This window comes from Otolemur garnettii, unplaced genomic scaffold, assembly GCF_000181295.1.
Source record: "Otolemur garnettii isolate 467f Iridium unplaced genomic scaffold, OtoGar3 scaffold00053, whole genome shotgun sequence".
NCBI lineage: Eukaryota > Metazoa > Chordata > Mammalia > Primates > Galagidae > Otolemur > Otolemur garnettii.
The window spans coordinates 6,903,690-6,922,903 of record NW_003852448.1 but is presented as its reverse complement, the minus strand read 5'-3'; the positions used below and the strand labels follow the sequence as shown (position 1 = coordinate 6,922,903).

General features: G+C 38.9%; 1 protein-coding gene across 2 annotated transcripts in view; it reads left to right on the top strand.

The window, feature by feature from the left end:
* GALNT11 (polypeptide N-acetylgalactosaminyltransferase 11) overlaps positions 1-19,214 on the top strand; it is a 72,054-nt gene that overhangs the window by 33,565 nt on the left and 19,275 nt on the right. The window contains exons 2-5 of one of the 2 annotated variants that reach the window (XM_012806511.2): positions 6,408-6,740; positions 12,452-12,575; positions 14,539-14,705; positions 16,843-16,968. In XM_012806511.2, coding sequence (XP_012661965.1) covers positions 6,446-6,740; positions 12,452-12,575; positions 14,539-14,705; positions 16,843-16,968 — 712 coding nt within the window. In that variant the 5' untranslated portion in view covers positions 6,408-6,445. Of the gene's footprint in view, positions 1-6,234; positions 6,741-12,451; positions 12,576-14,538; positions 14,706-16,842; positions 16,969-19,214 lie in introns of those variants that run through there. The other variant, XM_023514458.1, reaches the window with a different exon arrangement.

Below are 19,214 nucleotides of genomic sequence, written 5' to 3'. Positions count from 1 at the left end.
GTTTGTTTTTTGTGTGTGTTTTTTTTCTGAGACAGAGCCTCACTATGTCACCCTCTGTAGAGTGCAGCGGTGTCATAGCTCGCAGCAACCTCAAACTCTTGGGCTTAAGTGATTCTCTTGCCTCAGCCTCCCAAGTAGCTGGGACTACAGGTGCCTGCCATATGCCTCACTATGTTTTTGTTGTTGTCATTGTTCAGCAGGCCCAGGCTGGGTTTGAACCCACCATGTCCAGTGCATGTGTCCCGTACCCTAACCAGTGAGCTATGGCACCGAGCCTAGTTCAAGGTTTTATTCTCTTCTTGTTCGTTCTTTTCCAAGTAAGTTTTATAATCAACTTGTGTAGCTCCAGACAAAAATTTTGACCAACACAAATGAGTATGTAACATAGGTTAACTTATAGAGAACTGAGATATTTATGATTTTGAGTCTTTCTGTCTAAGAATATAGTATTTACATCTTTCCATTTGTTCCAGTTTTCTTTTGGGGTCTTTAGGTGATTCTCATGGTTTTCTTGTTTTAGGCATTTTTTGTTAAGTTTGTACTTAGTGTTTTATTTTATCTTAAGATTTTTGCAGTGATATTCATAAATGAGATTTTTTAGGAGTTTCAGTCTTTGTAGATTTTGAGATCATTGTTATACTCATTTCCAAAAATGAGCTTGGATGATACCAATTTTTAAAAAAAAATGGTTAGCTGAAGTAGCATTAGGATTATGAGAGCCTTAGTTGAATGGAAGCATTCCCTTCTGACACTCTTTCTGTGCCTGATGGTTTCTTTTGTTGGTTTTTGTTTTTTTCCCCTGTGTTTTGTTTTTTGGTTTTGTTGAGGAACTCTTATGACTTTATTTCTTTGGGATTGGGGGCAATTCGAATGTCGTTATTTTCCTTAAGAGTTATTCTTTTTTGCCAGTTGCAGTGGTACACACCTGTAGTCCCAGCTACTCAGGATGCTGAGGCGGGCAGGGTCACTTGAGCCTGGAGTCCAGCCTGGGCAAGACACCATCTCTTAAAAAAAAGAAAAAATGTTTATGTATATAGACAAACATTCTCTTTTAAGTGTTTGGGTTGATTTGGATAGAATTGTAAAAAGTCATCCCTTGATTTTTAAAATTTTCTTTCACAGTGTTTTCAGATTTATCCTTAAGAGATCATACACTGAGACAGGAAGACTTGGTACTTTGCTTAATAATAAAAATGTTTTCAAACTGGTTGTCTTCTCCTCCTTCCTCTCCTTTTTCTTCACATAAACGTTTATTTCCAGGATGTGCTCTGCTCACATACTATACTCTTCTCTAAGATTTCACATGGCACAGAATCTAAATACTGCCCCTAAACCTCTTAGGGAACAGATATACACTTTTGAAAAGTTATACCAAGTACTTATTAATTGGTAATACTAGGCACTATGGTAAACCTGTGAGTTTCAAAAGATGGAGATGATCCTTCTCAGGGGGTTTACACTGATTCAGCACAGAACTCCAGGCAAATTGTTTACTGAGATATTCCAGTTCACATAGCTATAAAGGAGGATTCTGCTGTCATTAATTGAACTGTTCCCGAATCCCAGTGTTGAGTATCTCATTTTCCAACATGACTTCTCATCATGAGTGAGCTGGTTCTTGGCTAACAGCTCCAGCAGTTATTTGGCCACACCAGACCTCTAAGCCATTTGCCTAACTGCATCTAACATCCGCTTCTTTCTTTCACATCCTCACATCTCTTTTTGCCTGGCTCAAATCTTTTGTTATAATCATTACGCTGCATATAGCTTGCCCCATTCTTGTACTGTGGTACCTCCCTGGTAGCAACTCAGCTGTCAGCTTACAAAGGACCTGCTGCTGAGCAGCTAGCTCCCAGGCTGTGACTGGAGGGAGACAAAATCATCCTGACTTATCTCACCTGAAATTCCTATCAACGGGTTAACTTTGTATTCATTTAACTTTGAAAAACATACTACGTTGATAACTAACTGCTGAAGTTTTGGCTCAGTTAACGTTGGAGTTTATGATTGAAAAAAATTGTTCCCTAGTTTTGCATTAACTAACCCTACATATTTGCTTTGACCTTATTTCAAAGGCTTTCTTTCGGCCTTGGGTGTTAAAGCCATAGACAATTGCCTGTAGAAGGAATATCAACTGGTATGAAACCAAAAAGACTTGATTATGTAGATACTGTATTTGTTAGTATAGATTAGATTAAAATTTTAGTTTGTATTTTTGTTTGGAAATTGTAATTTCTTAAGCAGTTAAGACATTTATTTTATCAAACAACAGGCATCTGATTGCATTGCACTTTTTACTATTTGAGTGATGACCCATCTAAAAACAGCTAGTGCTTTTGTTGCTTCTGAACAGTATTGTGATTAATTTAAATGACTGATTTCATAAATTTCTCTCATTTCATATGTTTTTAAATTCAGTATAATGAGTCACTAAATGAAAAATGTTCTTTAAATATTTAAGGTGTGAGTTGGGGAAAATAGCAGTATCTACCCGATGTGGTCGTTGAGAGTTAATATATTTTACAGTTTAGGCAACCAAAGAATTTTAATGTTGAGCTACTTATTGTGGACGGGATGATTCTCCTACAAAAAACATAGACAGAGTTGGCCAGATCCATGGATAAGGGCTTTAAGCAGGAAACGGTTTTCATTTTGCCCTTAGGTGCCAAGAAGCATCCAAGAGGGAACCTCAGAATATAATGGAAAGTATTCTCTTGTTTTTATCACAAAGACCATTATTTAATTTTTGAACCTGGACAGTGAATTCCTGAGTTGTTTCTTGTATCCTTTCTAATAATAAATATGACTGTTGTTCTGAGTTAGTTTTTATACTGTTGTTGAATGAGGTAGTCATAATCTCTGAATTAGCATCAAGGTATTGCTTGACCCAAACAATATAGTAATACATATTTGTTAAGAGAGTCCAAGAATTTAACAAGTATGTTGAAACAGTAATTTTTTTTATACATTTCAACAAATATTTATTAAATGTTTGCTATATGCCAGGCACTGTTATGAGCTCAAGGGATACTGTAAGGAAAAGGACAGAAAAAAGCTCTTGCTCTTTTGGAGCTTACTTTCTGGTATTGGAGAGATAGGCGATAAATAATAAACCCAGTAAATAAGTATTTATGTGTATGGAGGAAGGTGGTGACAAGTTCTGTGGAATGGGAAGATCAGATTTAATGTTTAGTGGCTGAGTTGCAGTTTTAAATGAGGTAGTCTAGGTAGGGCCTTATTGAGAAGGTGATATTTGAGCAAAGATTCAATGGATGTGAAATTACCTGGCAGGAAAGGTATTCTAAAATATTCTAGATGGGGAGGGGGAAGAGTCAAGCCATAGGCCCTAAATGGGGTGTGATTGACATGTTTGACCTATAAGGAGACCTGTGTCCAGGGCAGTGATTCTCAATCTTCCTAATGCTGCAGTGTATTTTCATTGTTAAAAAGGGGTCAAGGGGTGGCTCCTGTAGCTCAAGTGGCTAAGGCGCCAGCCACATACACCAGAGCTGGTGGGTTCAAATATGGCCCGGGCCTACCAAACAACAATGACAACTACAACCAAAAAATAGCCGGGCATTGTGGTGGACACCTGGAGTCCCAGCTACTCTGGAGGCTGAGGCAAGAGAATCACTTAAGCCCAGGAGTCAGAGTTTGCTGTGAGCTGTGACGCTACGGAACTCTACCCAGGGCGATAGCTTGAGGCTCTCTCTCAAATAAAAAAAAAAGGGGGAGTCTCAACCCACAGGTTGAGAACTGCTAGTCTAGGGCAGAAGGATGAAGAGGGAGTTGCAGGAGATAGGGTCAGAGCAGTAATGCTAGATTGCCTCTGTGCTAGAAAGACTTGCAGGTCATTGTAAGGAAGAGAAGGGAGGTCATGTTATATGTTAAATTTAGATCTAATGAGGAAAAATTTCAATGTAAAAAAAAGTTTTGAATTTCTACTGTCTTCATTCTATAGATTTTTTTTTTTTTTAGTGACTTCTATGGGCCATTCATTGTGATAATATTGTTTTCCTGCTAAGAAAACAATAACAAAAGCAAGTGATAATCCTTACAGAGATTATCTTGGTTCCATGTAAATTACTGTGTTTTGTGTATCGTCATTCAGCTGACTTGGTGGCACTGTCATTGGTGCCTGGCTGTCCTTTGTACTACATTCATTTCCGGCCACCCCTCTGGTCTTACTGTCAGTGAGACTTTCTGTTTGGTGGGGTTTTGGGGTTTAGGGATTTATTTTTTTATTTTTTGTTTTTGTTTGTTACTGTTGATTTGTTTTTTATTTTTTAAATTGATTTATAGTGAAATGCCTAGTAGTTCTTAGTTGGCACACAGTAAGAAATTGAGCTCTTCACCATCTTCTAGGCTGTGGCATAACCTTGTACAAGACAGCTTAATTTTTAAAGTGGGGCTGCTGACGCTGATTGCTTTGTCCTGAGCTTTTAAGAATTTTATATATATATGTATTCTTAAATTTTTATTTATTTATTTTAAGACAGCCTCAAGCTGTCGCCCTGGGTAGAGTATTGTGGTATCACAGCTCACAGCAACCTCTAACTCCTGGGCTTAAGTGATTTTCCTGCCTCTGCCTCCCAAGTAGCTGGGACTACCGGCGCCCGCCACAATGCCCAGCTATTCTTTGGTTGCAGCCATCATTGTTTGGAGGGCCCAGGCTGGATTTGAACTTGCCAGCTCAGGTGTATATGGCTGTTGCCTTAGCTGCTTGAGCCACAGGCGCTGAGCCTTAAGAATTATATTTTTATTTTTTATTTCATTTATTTATTTTATTTTTGAGAGAGAGTCTCACTTTGTCATCCCTTGGTAGAGTGTTGTGGCATCATAGCTCATAGCAACCTCGAACTCCTGGGCTCAGGTGATTCTCTTGCCTCAGCCTCCCAAGTAGCTGGGAATACAGGTGCCCGCCACAATGCCCAGCTATTTTTAGAGACGAGGTCTTGTTCTGGCTCAGACTGGTTTCGAACCTGCTTAGGCAATCCATCTGCCTTGGCCTCCCAAGTGCTGGGATTAAGGATTATATTTTTAAAGTTACTTTATACTGTGGAAATAAGTAACTTACAAGATAATATTTCTGTATAACAGTTTTCTCATATGTCTATAGAGTTTCTCTGTACTAAGTCATGTCATTGACATTATTTTATGTGTGTTTTGGGCTCTTTAGAATTCCTTAGAAAGTTGTATTAGCCTCCATGAAGATGAGATGTTATCAGAAAGCTTAGAAAAAATTGTTGTTGAATACTATATTTAGTTCTTTTTTTTTGAGACATAGCCTCAAGCTGTCACTCTGGGTAGAAGAGTGCTGTGGCGTCACAGCTCACAGCAACCTCTGACTCTTGGGCTTAAGCAATTCTTTTGCCTCAACCTCCCAAGTAGCTGGGGCTATAGGCGCCTGCCACAACACGCAGCTATTTTTTGGTTGTAGTTGTCATTGTTTGGCAGGCCCAGGCTGGACTAACCCACCCACTCTGGTGTATGTGGCTGGAGCTGGAGCTGGAGCTGCTTGAGCTACAGATGCCTAGCTGCTGTATTTAGTTCTTCTTGCTTTATTTTATAGGGCATGTCAAGGAGAGGAAAACAGAATTATTTGAATTAATTTGAAAATAACCGTAAGATCTAGAGTAGAAACTAGGGTAGGCATAACCATTTATGGAAAATAGAACTTTTTTTTTTTTGTCTCAAGTTGCGTATTTTTAATAACAGATTTTAAGATCCTTGGGTTAGAAAAAGAATTTTGTAATTTACAGCTATAAGGGACCTTAGCTTATGTGTTTTCCCATGAAAAGTTAGTACCTGATGAGAAAATTACGAAACTGAAGCAATCCAGAACAAAGGTGAAGAAATACCCGTTAACGTGGGCAAATGAATAAGTTACCTATTTTACCGCCACTGGTTTTCTGTTCATTAACACACTGGCCTGTGGTTTTAATAGTTGAACCCTTTTTCTTTTTGAGACAGAGTCTCAGTTTGTCACCCTGGGTAGAGTGCCATGGCGTCATAGCTCACAAGTGTCTCAAACTCTTGGGCTCAAGTAATCCTCTTGCTTTAGCCTTGTGGGTAGCTGGGACTACAGGCCCCTGCCACAACTCCTGGCTATGTTTTTAGAGATGGGATCTCACTCTTGCTCAGGTTGGTCTTGAACTCCTGAGCTCAAGCAGTACACCTGCCTTGGCCTCCCAGAAAGCTAGGATTACAGGCATGAGCCACTGTGCCTGGCCAGTTGAACTCTTTTTTGAAAGTCAGTACTATCCCTATATCTTCTTGTACTTAAATCTCTGTTAACTGTGTGCATAGGGGCCCTACTTGGTGATTTGGGAAATAGTGAATATGTATTTGGTAGATGATTTAGAAGTATACTGAAGTGTCTTAACATATCTGTCCTTCTTGTTTAGGAAACTGAAAATGGCCCTTCAGCTATGCTAGGTCTATAATGGGAAGCGCCACAATTCGGTATTTCTGTTACGGGTGCCTTTTTACATCTGCGACCTGGACAATTTTGCTTTTTGTTTATTTCAACGTCAGTGAAGTGACTCAGCCACTTAAGAATGTGCCCATCAAGGGGTCTGGGCCCCATGGGCCATTTCCAAAAAAACTCTATCCCCGTTTCACTCGGGGTCCAAGTAGAGTATTAGAGCCACAGTTCAGAGCAAACAGAATTGATGATATGAAAGATGGTCACGTTGAAGATCCAGTAAAAGACCACTTGAAATTCTCCTCTGAATTAGGTAAGTATATTTAATTTTTAGTAGCAGCCATAAAAATGTATTTAATAATTGGTAGTTAAGTTCCTCTTTAGATCATGTGTTGCTGAGGAGGTTAGAAATATGTCATTTTTTTCTACACTGATTTGTTTTGTTTGTGAACTAGCTGAGGTTCTATGGTTCTTGTAGACTTAGGGGGAAGCTATATTCTAATTTATCCAGTTCTAAATTAACTATTTTATGAGGACTTGAGAGAAATTAACAAGGTCTAGAGAAGGAAAAAAAAAAAAAAGAAAAATTAAAGGGCTAGGAAGAAAATGGAAGCTATAGGAGACAGTTTTAATTACTAGGATTATCAATATAGGAAAGAAATGCCCGAAAGGTGATTTGATTGTATTTAACTTACTTTGAAAAGCAGACTTAGTTAAAACAGAACATAAAGCTTTAGGTTTTGAAATAAGCCTGTATTATTTATACCTAATAAGATTTCTACTTATGGGAATTATTAAGGTCTTAGAATATATGTATTAAGTATAGCTTATGAAATCTTAGTATAAAACAGGAAGGTTCCCCGCCCCCCAAATTAAATTCTCTTCAATCTGTTGTATATACCTTTGAATACTACCATTCTAGAATTCTGATTTTGGCAAATTTTAAGTGATAATAAGTGAGCTGTTTTTGATTATCTTTAAAACTTTAAAAAAAAAGAACTTTGATCTTGTCACATTAACATCAAGTTATAGGTCATTTAGGAATAAATACATCTAGTAAGAGATTTTTTTTTTGAGATAGTCTCACTTTGTTGCCTTCTGTAGAGTTCTGTGTCATCACAGCTCACAGCAACCTCAAATTCTTGGGCTCAAATGATTCTCTTGTCTCAGCCTCCTGAGTAGCTGAGACTACAGGCACCCACCACAGTGCTCGGATATTTTTTAGAGATGGGGTCTTGCACTTGCTTAGGCTGGTCTTGAAACTGTGAGCTCGGGGAATACACCTGCCTCGGCCTCCCAGAGTGCTAGGTTTACAGGTGTGAGCCACCGCACCCAGCCCTATTCCTAAGTATTTTATTCGTTTTGGTGCTGTAAATGACATTTTTCTCTTAAGTTCATTTTCAGACCATTCGTTGCTAGTATATAAAAATACAACTGGTTTTTGCATGTTGATCTGGTACCATGTAACTAACAAACTGATGTATTAGTCCTAAAAGGTTTTCTGGGAGGTCTTTGGGATTTGGTTTTTCAGTTAGGATATTTGAGTTTCCTTTGAATACCTACAATTCTCTTACTACTTTCAAAGACAAATATAAAATCCATCCAAAATGACAAATTCAGTGTTACTTCTTTATAAATATTTCACCAAAATGACTATGAATAAATAAAAGAGCTAGAGATTTTCCCATTAATGCTTTTTGAAAAAGAAGATGGATTAATTGAGCTCAGGAGTTTGAGACCAGCTTGAGAAAGAGTGAGATCCTATCTCTACTGAAAATAGAAAAACTAGCCAGGCATTATGGCGGGCCTCTGATAGTTCTAGCTACGAGGGAAGCTAAGGCAAGAGGATTGCTCAAGCCCAAGAGTTTGAGCTTGTTGTGAGCTATGATGCCATAGAACTTTACCCAAGGCAACAGAGTGAGACTGTCTCAAAAAAACAAACAAAAGGAATAAATTTAGCTAGGGAAGTGCAAGACTTACATACTAAGCTATAAAACACTGCTGAAAAAATTATTTATTTTATTTTATTTTTATTTTTTATTTTTTTGCAGTTTTTGGCTGGGGCTGGATTTGAACCCGCCACCTCTGACATGGGGCTGGTGCCTTACTCCTTTGAGCCACAGGTGCCATCCTTTTTCATTTATTTATTTATTTATTTTGAGACAGGGTCTCACCATGTCGCCCTTGGTAGAGTGCAGTGGCCTCACAGCTCACAGCAATCTCAAACTCTTGGGCTTAAGCAATTCTCTTGCCTCAGCCTCCCAAGTAGCTGGGACTATAGGTGCCCACCACAACACCCGGTGTTATCTTGTTACAGTTGTCATTGTTGTTTAGCTGGCCTGGGCCTGGCTCAAACCTGCCATGTTCGGTGCATGTGGCTGGCTCTGTAACCAAAGTGCTATAGGCACCAAGCCTGAAAAATTATTTAATACTCCTAAGTAAGTAGGAAGACATTCTAGTTCCATAGAATGGAATACTAAATACTGTTAAGATGTAAGGACTACCCAAAGCAATATATAAATTCAGTGCACTCGCTATCAAAATGTCAATGGCCTTTGTTAAGAAGGTGGGAAAAGTTATCCTAAAACTAATATGGAATTGCAAGGGGCCCCAAATAGCCAAAACAGCCTTGAAAAAGAACAGAATTAGAAGACTCATATTTAACAATTTTGAAACTTTCTACAAAGCTACAGTAATCCAACAGTGTGGTGCTGGTATAAGAATAGATGTAATAATTAGTGGAATAGAACTGAGAGTCCAAAAATAGACCCTGCCACATCTTTGGTCAACTGATTTTCAAAAAGGGTGCCAAGACCACTTAATTGAATAGTCTTTTGAACAATAGTGCTGGGACAACTGGATATCCACATGCACAAGAATGATTGGATCCCTATCTCACACCATACACGAAAATTAACGCAAAATGGATCAAAGATGTAAAGGTAAGAACTAAAACTATAAAACCTTTAGAAGAAATCATAGGGATCAATCTTCACATTCTTGGATTTAGCAATGATTTCTTAGATATGACATCAAAAGTGCAAGCAGCAAGAGAAAAAATAGGTAAATCAGACCACCTCAAAAATAAAAAACTTCCATATGTAAAAGAAAACACCAAAAATGTAAAAAGACAACCCATAGAATGGGAGAAGATATTTTAAAATCATATCTTTAATAAGAATTCAGTATCCAGAATATAAAAGAATTCTTAAAACTCAACCATAAGGCTGAGTGCAGTGGCTTCCATCTATAATGCCAGCACTTTGGGAGGCTAAAGCAGGAGGATTGCTTAAGCTCAGGAGTTCAAGACCAGACTGGACAGCATAGCAAGACCTTGTCTCTACAAAAAAACTTTAGAAGGGCTATGAGTGCAGTGGCTCATACCTGTAATCCTAACACTTTGAGAGGCCGAGGCAGGAGAATCACTTGAGGCCAGGAGTTCAAGACCACCTGTATACTAAGAGTGTCTCTATAAAGTATAGAAAAAAGTAGCTGAAGGCAGTGGCACATAAGAGTAGACCCAAGGTCTACTGAGACAGGAGGATCATTTGAGGCTGTAGTGAGCTGTGATCAGGCCATTGTACTCTACCCTAGGCAACAGAGCAAGACCCTGTCTCCAAAAAAAGGAAAAAACAAAACAAAACTGGCCAGACATGGTCACATATACTTGTAGTCCCAGCTACTTGAGAGGCTGGGACAGGAAGATCATTTAAGCACAGGAGTTGAAGGTTACTGTGAGCTGTGATCACAGCACCATTGAAAACTCAACAGTAAAAAGGCAAATAGCTCATTTTAAAAACAGGCAAAGGATTTGATAGACATTTTTCCCAAGGGGATATACTACATACAAATGGCCAAAAAGGACATGAAATAATGCTTAACATAATTAGTTATTATAGAAACACAAATTGAAGCCAAGATGAGATAGCCATTTCACATCCACTAGGATGGCTATAATTAAAACAAGAAAAGGAAAGTAACAGGTATTGGTGAGGGTATGGAGAAATTAGAACCCTGATCCATTGCTGGTGGGAATGTAAAATGGTGTGGCCCCCATGGACAGTTGATGCTTCCTCAGTAAGTTAAACTGAGTTACCATTTGACCCGGCAACACCATTCCTGGGTTTATACTTGAAAGAATTGCAAACAGGTGTGCAAACAAACGCTTGTGCACAAATGTTCATAGCAGCACAGTTCTCAGTAGACAGAAGGTGGGAACAATCCAAATCTTCATCAGTTGATCAAGGATGAACAAATGGTGATCTGTCCATACAATGGAATATTATTTAGGCCTAAACAGGAATGGAGTTAAGATACACGCTGCAACGTGGGTGAAACTTGAAAACATTATGCTAAGTGACAGAAGATCACATATTGTAGGATTCTATAAATAGGAAATGTCTAGAACAGGTGGGTAATCTTTAGAGACAGAAATCTTTCTAATTAGTGGTTGCCAGGGGCTGGGGGAATGAGGAGCAGCTGCTTTTATGGGAATGGGTACAGTTTCCTTTTGGGGTAGTGACAGTATTCTGCAGCTCAATAGTCATGATGGTTGTACATTATTGTGAATGAACTAAATGCCATTAGTGGTGCATTTTATGTTATGTGTGTGATTCTTATAGTCAAAAGTGGAAAAAAATCTGAAATTCCTTATATAAAATAAATTTAATTTAGAAGAAATTAGTATAAATCAATAATAGTAATAGCTAAAACCATGCTGATTTCTAAATAGTAGATCATCATTAAACAAACAGAAAAGAAAGAACCTGTGAAAGGTTCAAAAATTTAAAATTAAAAACAGTTTCTCATTTACTCTGTAGGTAATTATAAAATTAATTGAAATAGCTCCTCCTGCATGCTAATTAATTGAGGTTTGGCTACAGTTTTATTTGAGCAGGGAAGGGAGAAAAGTAAACTAAAGTGATCTTTTCATGTGGAATAATTTTTCATCAAATGATGTATAATAGAAAATGATTCTTTCAGTATTCAACATGAGGCCACCCTCTGTTTGATACTTGTTGCATCAAAAAGTATTTAGTGAGAATCTTTTTTGTGCCAGGCACTGCTCCAGTTGTTAGATATCAAGCAATTTTAATTTTATTTCTCATATGTTTTGAACATAACCAAAGTCGTCTTCTCTTGTGGAGTTTCTTTCTTTGTGTAAAATGCTAATAGAGCTTTAAAAAGAGATATACTGCAGCTTAAAAAGTTCTAAAGAGAAGTATGTAAGAGGTAATGCTTCCTAAATTGGACCTAACTAAGGACACTAGTCAAGGGTTCTCTCGGCGGGGCGCAGTGGCTCTTTCCTGTAATCCCAGCACCCTGGGAGGCCGAGGTGGGTGGATTGCTTGAGCTCACAGATTTGAAACCAGCCTAAGCAAGAGTGAGACACCGTCTCTACTAAAAATAGAAAAATTGAGGCAAGAGGATAGCTTGAGCCCAAGAGTTGGAGGTTGCTGTGAGCTATGACACCATAGTATTCTACCCAGGATGACAGCTTGAGGCTCTCTCTCAAAAAAAAAGTGTTCTCTTATCAAATAAATTGGGGAAACACTACATTCTGTATCCCGTCTCTTGACACCTGGGAATCCATAAAACAGTTAACTTATTAAAGATTGTCCTACATGAAAAAAACTATTTGATGTATTTTTCTTAATTTATTTGGCCACGAGATTCTTTTTGGCCCTCAGTGGGGTTCTGTAATCTGTTGCTTTTATGGAAAGTTACAATGTTTTTCTCAGTTGCAGGTAAATTTTTCTCTTCACTATAATAAAATATTCCTAAAATTATGTCTTGTGAGCTGGTGGTGTTTGTGCTCAAGACTTACTTGCTTTGAGCCAGACTGATGTAAGTTTGATTTCCACCATAGTTTACTTTTTTGAAAGTGGAGACAACCTAGATTCGAGAAACTGTTACTTGATTAATAGTATAAAGTCAACATTTTCTTAGGATCAGAACATCCTCACGGTAACTGGCGATCCTTTCTGGGTTGCATGCACTGACTGTAACTCTTCTCTCTTATAGGCATGATTTTTAATGAACGTGATCAGGAGTTAAGAGACTTGGGCTATCAGAAACATGCCTTCAATGTGCTTATCAGTAATCGCTTGGGCTACCATAGAGATGTGCCAGACACAAGGAATGCTGCGTATGTTCCTCATTTGTTTCTGCTAATACATTTTAATAACACAGTGCATTCAGTGTCAGCATAAAAAGTCCTGAGGGTGGTGTTCATGTTTTGCAGTTAAATGTCATGATTCAGCATGAGGACACTTGAGACAGATTTCCACTTCTGTTACACTTGAAGTTCTGTGGTCTGATGATTGTACTAATGAAGTTCTAGAATTTGGTGTGTCTCTTGACATTTTAGATCATGTGGGGAAGAGAAAGAGGCGTACTGATTTAATACCTGAGCATAGTTTATTTTAAATGTTTTATTGGATTCACAGCAAAAAGGAATTAAAACCAGGGAAGAAGTTAATGATCTCACTTTTTTGTTTAATTTTCATTCCTTAAAAGGCTTCTCATTCATATGGTCAGTTAGTCATACCACAGATAGACATTTGTTCAGCATCTTCTGTTTGCTACATACTTCATTAAGTCCTGGGAAGAAACAGAGTAAGATGTGGCCATCCCTGGACTCTCCAGGCCTGGCGTCCAGCAGGGAGGCAGGTGTGTCAGCAAATCCTTCCAGCAGCATAGGAAGAGGGGCTGAGACAGGAGCCGGTGAAAACCCAGAGTAGCCAGGAAGGCTTCACAGACAGGTGATGACGGACCCTGTTACGAGAGAAGGAAGGTCTTTCTGTGTACAAGGACCAGCACGTGGAGAGCACTGAGGCATAAAACTGTGAGGTTTGTTTAAGGGACTGTGGTTCACTTTGGCTGTAGAGGGAGAATAGCAGGAGGCTGGAGGTAGGCAGGGGTCAGACACTGGAGGGCTTTGTAGACCATGTGAAAGAACTCAAGACTTTGGGTTTTATTCTTTAAGTTCATTGGTTTTTGTTGTTGCTTAAAGCTCCTTCCCCTTTTCATCAAATAATTGTTTACATGGAAGCTCTTCTATTATCTCAATAGATCATAGTTTATTCAAGTCTTTTCCTATTATTGGACAGAAAGTAAAATTTTCAAATGGAAATTTTTGTATGTATTTATATGTGTTATATGTTTTTATATTATAGTTTTATATGTATTATATGTTTTTTTATTTCCTTTTGAATGTGAGGAAAATCTAGATATTAGCTTGTGACTACTGCATATAAATGCTGCAGTGATTCACATTTTTATTAAATAAACTCACATTTTTATCTAACTTTTCTACTAAAAAGAGAAAAAACCCCAACTTTTAAAAATGTTGACCTGGCCAGGTACAGTAGCTCATGCTTTTAATTCATGAGTTCAAGACAAGCCTGGGCAACATAGCAAGACCCCATGTCTACAAAAAATTGGGTGGCGCCTGTGGTTCAGTGAGTAGGGTGCTGGCCCCATATACCGAGGGTGGTGGGTTTGAGCCTGGCCCCAGCTGAACTGCACCAAGAGAATAGCCAGGTGTTGTGGTGGGCGCCTGTAGTCCCAGCCACTGAGGAGTCTGAGGCAGGAGAATCTCCTGGACCCAGGAGCTGGAGGTTGCTGTGAGCTGTGACGCCACAGCACTCTACCGAGGGAGACAAAGTGAGACTATCTCTAAAAAAAAAAAAAAAAAGAAAAGCAAACAAACAGACAAAAAAATAAGCCTGGTGTGGAGACACATGTCCATAGTCCCAGCTACTTGGGAGGCTAAGGCTGGAGGATTGCTTGATCCCAGCAGTTCAAGGTTATAGTCAGCTATGATTGTACTACTGCACTCAAGCCTGGTTGATAGAGCAAGACCTTGTCTCTGAAAAAGATTAAGATGTTGACCTAAAAATAAGTGAGGTAGCAGGTATAGGAGGGAGAAATTATTAACAAAATGTGAACTCTGGAAAAAGAAACTACGTTGTTTTGTTAATTTTTTAAAAAATTGTCAAAGCATAAGAAAGAGGCTAAACGAGGGGATAGGAAGTATACAGTGAATAATAATCTAAAACATTGGAGCCTTTTAAAGTGTCAGAATTTCGTCATCTTCTTCTTTATAGATGTAAAGAACAGTCCTACCCGACTGACCTGCCGGTTGCTAGTGTTGTTATTTGTTTCTACAATGAAGCCTTTTCCGCCTTGCTCCGGACGGTGCACAGCGTCATAGACCGCACTCCCGTGCATCTTCTTCACGAGGTCATCCTCGTGGACGACGATAGTGACTTCGGTAAGTCATGCTGTTGCTGGGGATGCTGGGTCTAGGCTGTCTTCGGGGTAGCCTTGACACCTGCCAACAAAGTAGACCACTTGCAGCCACAGAACAGATGTGGCTCTGGTGGGTACGATTGTGACATAATGCCTACCCATCTCTTACAGGGAATTTGGAAGAAATAGTTTCTTCGTATTTCATTTTCAAACTGCACTACCCAAATTTGACCTTGGAATTTTTCTCTTGGCTTACTTTCTCTTGAAATAACTGTTGATTCATAGGAAGTTACAGATTCTGTCTACGCTTTCCCCAGTTTCCCCATTGGTCACGCGTACATAATCCTAGTACAGTATCAACCAGGAATCCACGTGGGTATGATGCGCGTGTGTGTCCCATATCATTCTGTCAGACGTGAAGACTCTACCCACAATTTCCCGCACACTATGTCTTCATATTCACACACACACCCCTTGCCCTGCCATCCCTAGCTACCACTAATTTTTATGATTTTGGTCATTCAAGGATGTTATATAAATGGACTCATACAAAATATGCCCTTTTGAAATTGGCTTTTTTCACCTGGCATAATGTCCTGGTTTATGTTTATCTAACAATCTTACACAGATTGTCCCCAGATAAAAGTGGGCTGCATCCTCATAGCTCTTAGGGGATTCCTGCTCGTATTTTATGATTCACTACCTGTTTTATACACCTTTCTTTAATTCAGCGTGGCCTCTTGCTAAGAATGGCATCAGGTACACGAGCGGGATGGAAGGCTGTTTATTTACACTACTCATTCAGTTCTCAGTGACCTTGAAGGAAGGCTGGAACCCCGTTTTACAGAGGGGGAAATACAGAAATTTAAATACATGGGTCATTATGAAAGTTTTGCCATACATAAAAATCAAGAAACGTAAATCTCTGTGGATGGAAACAAAAGAAGCCCTCCCAGCAACACCAGTAAACTGAGCAAGCTGAAACTTGCAATGGTGAATCAGAAAGGATGCTGTCGACTGTGTTTCTGGGAAGTGAAATAATGGACCATAACATAGTCTGTCTCAAAACTTTTGTAGTGACCCATGTAATTTGCTGAAGACCTCAGCTGTTAAGTAATAAAGTTAAAAGTAGACCCCTGGTCTGCATAGTTCTAAGACTTCTTTCTGCTCTTTTCATTATCAACCTGAAGAAATACATTATAAAGGTATATGCATTTTTTCCCACAGACAAAAGAATTTATTAGGTACCTCTTTTATCAGCAACAGAATTAGTATATCAGTGTACTTAAGAAGGCAAAGCGAGGGCGTTGACGCAGAGACCTCCGGGTAAATATTGATAAATATTGAAACTGCACAAGAGAAAATTTGCAAAGGCTAGTAGAAAATAAGACTTGCTTTTCAAAAAGAGTGATTATAAAAACGCCAAGTCAATCTGAGGCTGGACCAGATAGAAGAGTAGCTAGAATTCATGTTTTGTTTTTTTTTTTTTTAATCAACCTGGTTTTTTTTTGGCTTTCACTTTGTGGCTATTTTATCTAAAAGGAAAAATTCATGATAATTTAAGGTTGTTGGTATACAACTATGGAAAATAGTACTACTTATTTTATATGAGGTTTGACGTTAAGAAATTTAAAGGTAAATGATCTAGAACTCATAAAAATTATTTAATGCTCTTGGAAAATGACTGCTATCATTGTATAATTCTTGATAGGGACAACAGAATTTTCTTAGTAATTCCATTCTGAAACAGAATAAGACTTAATAAATTATTTAAATTACTTAAAAAGTCATTTGCATCTAATTTAGTTTTAAATGTGATTTATGTGCAGTCAGCTGAACATTCATTCATGCATGCAAAATGTCCATTCCAAACCTTCCTTATGCAAAGCATTGTGCTAAATGTTGTGAGAATACCAACAAGTCTGTATAACTAAGGTAACTACTCTGCTCAGCTCGTATTCCAGCTCTTACCTTCATTTCTGTTTATTACTACACGATAAGCTATGACATTCTTTTAAAATAAAGCAGAAGATTCTGTAGTATTTGTTTAATATTTTGTTGTGGATTTTAGCAAGTACGAGATACAATTTTAGTATAGCTATAAAATGCCTTCACTCATGTCTTATGGTTTGAATAATTGTGAGACTCTTTATGTTCAGATGATTTGAAAGGAGAACTAGATGAATATGTCCAAAAATACCTCCCTGGAAAAATTAAAGTAATAAGAAATACAAAGCGTGAGGGATTGATCCGAGGAAGAATGATCGGAGCAGCCCAGGCAACAGGTAGGACTTCCTGTTGGCTTTTCCCTGTGGATGTTGGATGACAAGGGTTTGATTTTTCAGCCCTTTTCTGATTCTGTAGAGTCTGTGAAAAGTGGTGTTTTAGATGGCATCACCCTCAGGAGAGATGGAGCTTGTTCTCTTTTTATTTGTTTTTGTTTTTGAGACAGTCCCACTCTGTTGCCCTTGGTAGATTGTGGTGGCATTGCTCACAGCAACCTCAAATTCTTGAGTTCAAACAATCCTCTTGCCTCAGCCTCCCATGTAGTTGGAACTACAGGCACCCGCCACAATGCCCGGCTGTTTTTAGAGATGGGGGTCTTGGTCTTGGTCAGAGCTGGTCTTGAATTGGTGAGCTCAAGCAGTCCACCCATCTCCACCTCCCAGACTGCTAGGATTACAAGAGTGAGTCAGTGCACCCCAGCCCTAGGGCTCCTGCTCCAGAGCACACAGTGCCGTGTGGGTTGGACTTTGTTTTCCTAGTGATCTTTCTTATTGATTATTGCTCCTCAAGTGAGTTTTATAACTTGTTCACTTATATAAGCAGAAAAGTCCAATCTAAAGTGTGACTGAACTTTTATACATTTTTAAATAAAAAATTTAAAATATTTGAATTATGCTAATAATTCTTAGAGTGGAGCACATATCTCTAGAGACATGCACTGTGATTTTGGTTCGTAAATAGATATAAGATGGACCTACCTAACTGTAAAAGGTATTTGTTTTCATATTCCCTCTTAATTCTTCTGATTCCATGAGGGAGAAAGTCTTCATTGTTACTAACATGTCTTTACAACCATTCCATAGCCAGGCATTGGGGTTACTGGGGTGCTGAGGCAGGAGGGTCACTTGAGCCCAGGAGTTTGAGGTTGCTGTGAGCTAGGCTGAGGCCATGGCACTCTAGCCTGGTCAATGGAGTGAGATTCTGTCTCAAGAAAGAAAAATGTTTTAAAAGAACAAAGCAAAACCATTCTGTCATATACTTATCTTCCCCTTTAAAAAGAAAGAACAAGGCTCGGTGCCTGTGGCTCAAGTGGCTAAGGTGCCAGCCACATACACCTAAGGTGGCGGGTTCGAATCCAGCCCGGGCCCACCAAACAACAATGATGACTGCAACCAAAAAAAAAAATAGCCGAGTGTTGTGGCGGGCACCTGTGGTCCCAGCTACTTGGGAGGTGGAGATAGGAGACTCGCTTGAGCCCAGGAGTTGGAGGTTGCTCTGAGCTGTGATGCCACTGCACTCTACCCAGGGTGACAGCTTGAGGCTCTGTCTCCCAAAAAAAGAAAGAACAGGTATCAGGAGTCTTCTGTAGAATATATATCTGGTCAGTCTTCAGGTAAATTGGTTCTGTTGTATTTCTTTTTTATGATTACCTCTGTATAAAGTTAATATTCCTGCGCCAGCCACGTACACCTAAGGTGGCGGGTTCGAATCCAGCCCGGGCCCACCAAACAACAATGATGACTGCAACCAAAAAAAAAAATAGCCGAGTGTTGTGGCGGGCACCTGTGGTCCCAGCTACTTGGGAGGTGGAGATAGGAGACTCGCTTGAGCCCAGGAGTTGGAGGTTGCTGTGAGCTGTAATGCCATAGCACTCTGCCCAGGGGGACAGCTTGAGGCTCTGTCTCAAAAAAAAAAAAAAAAAAAAAAAAAGTTAATATTCCTAATTTTCATTTATGATCTTGATTTTTAAAATAAATGTAATTAAGTTAAAACAAATGAATTTATTTAAAAATATTAGGTATACAATTTGCAGGAAATACATGGACATGACAAAAAAATCAGGAAGATAATTTGGGACTATTGAATTTGGGGGGCTGGGGATTGGCTGGCAAACAGTGGCATCTTACTGCCTTGTACACCAAGCTCTTGTGGATGACCAGCCACGAGGGGTGTGGGGTTTGGCATTGCTCACACTACCCCTCTTATTGCCACTGGGCCCATTTGCTGGGTGTAGTTGGGATTTCACTTTTAGAATCTTCTCTTCTTCTGCCTCTTAAACCCACAGTGACTTGAAATAGTTAAGAATTAGAAGTAGCTCCTGTACATCCAGTCTGCAGTTGTATACAGACTGAATCTAAGATTTAGGATGCTTTCTTTTCAACGTTTGTAGTCAAATAAAGGAGTACTAACTTGACTGGGCTACTGAAAGCAAATGAGATAAGAGAAAATTGTGCGGTATTTTTGATACTATGCTGAGTAATATCAAACTTTTGAAACATTATACTGTTAAAATGCATGGGAGGCT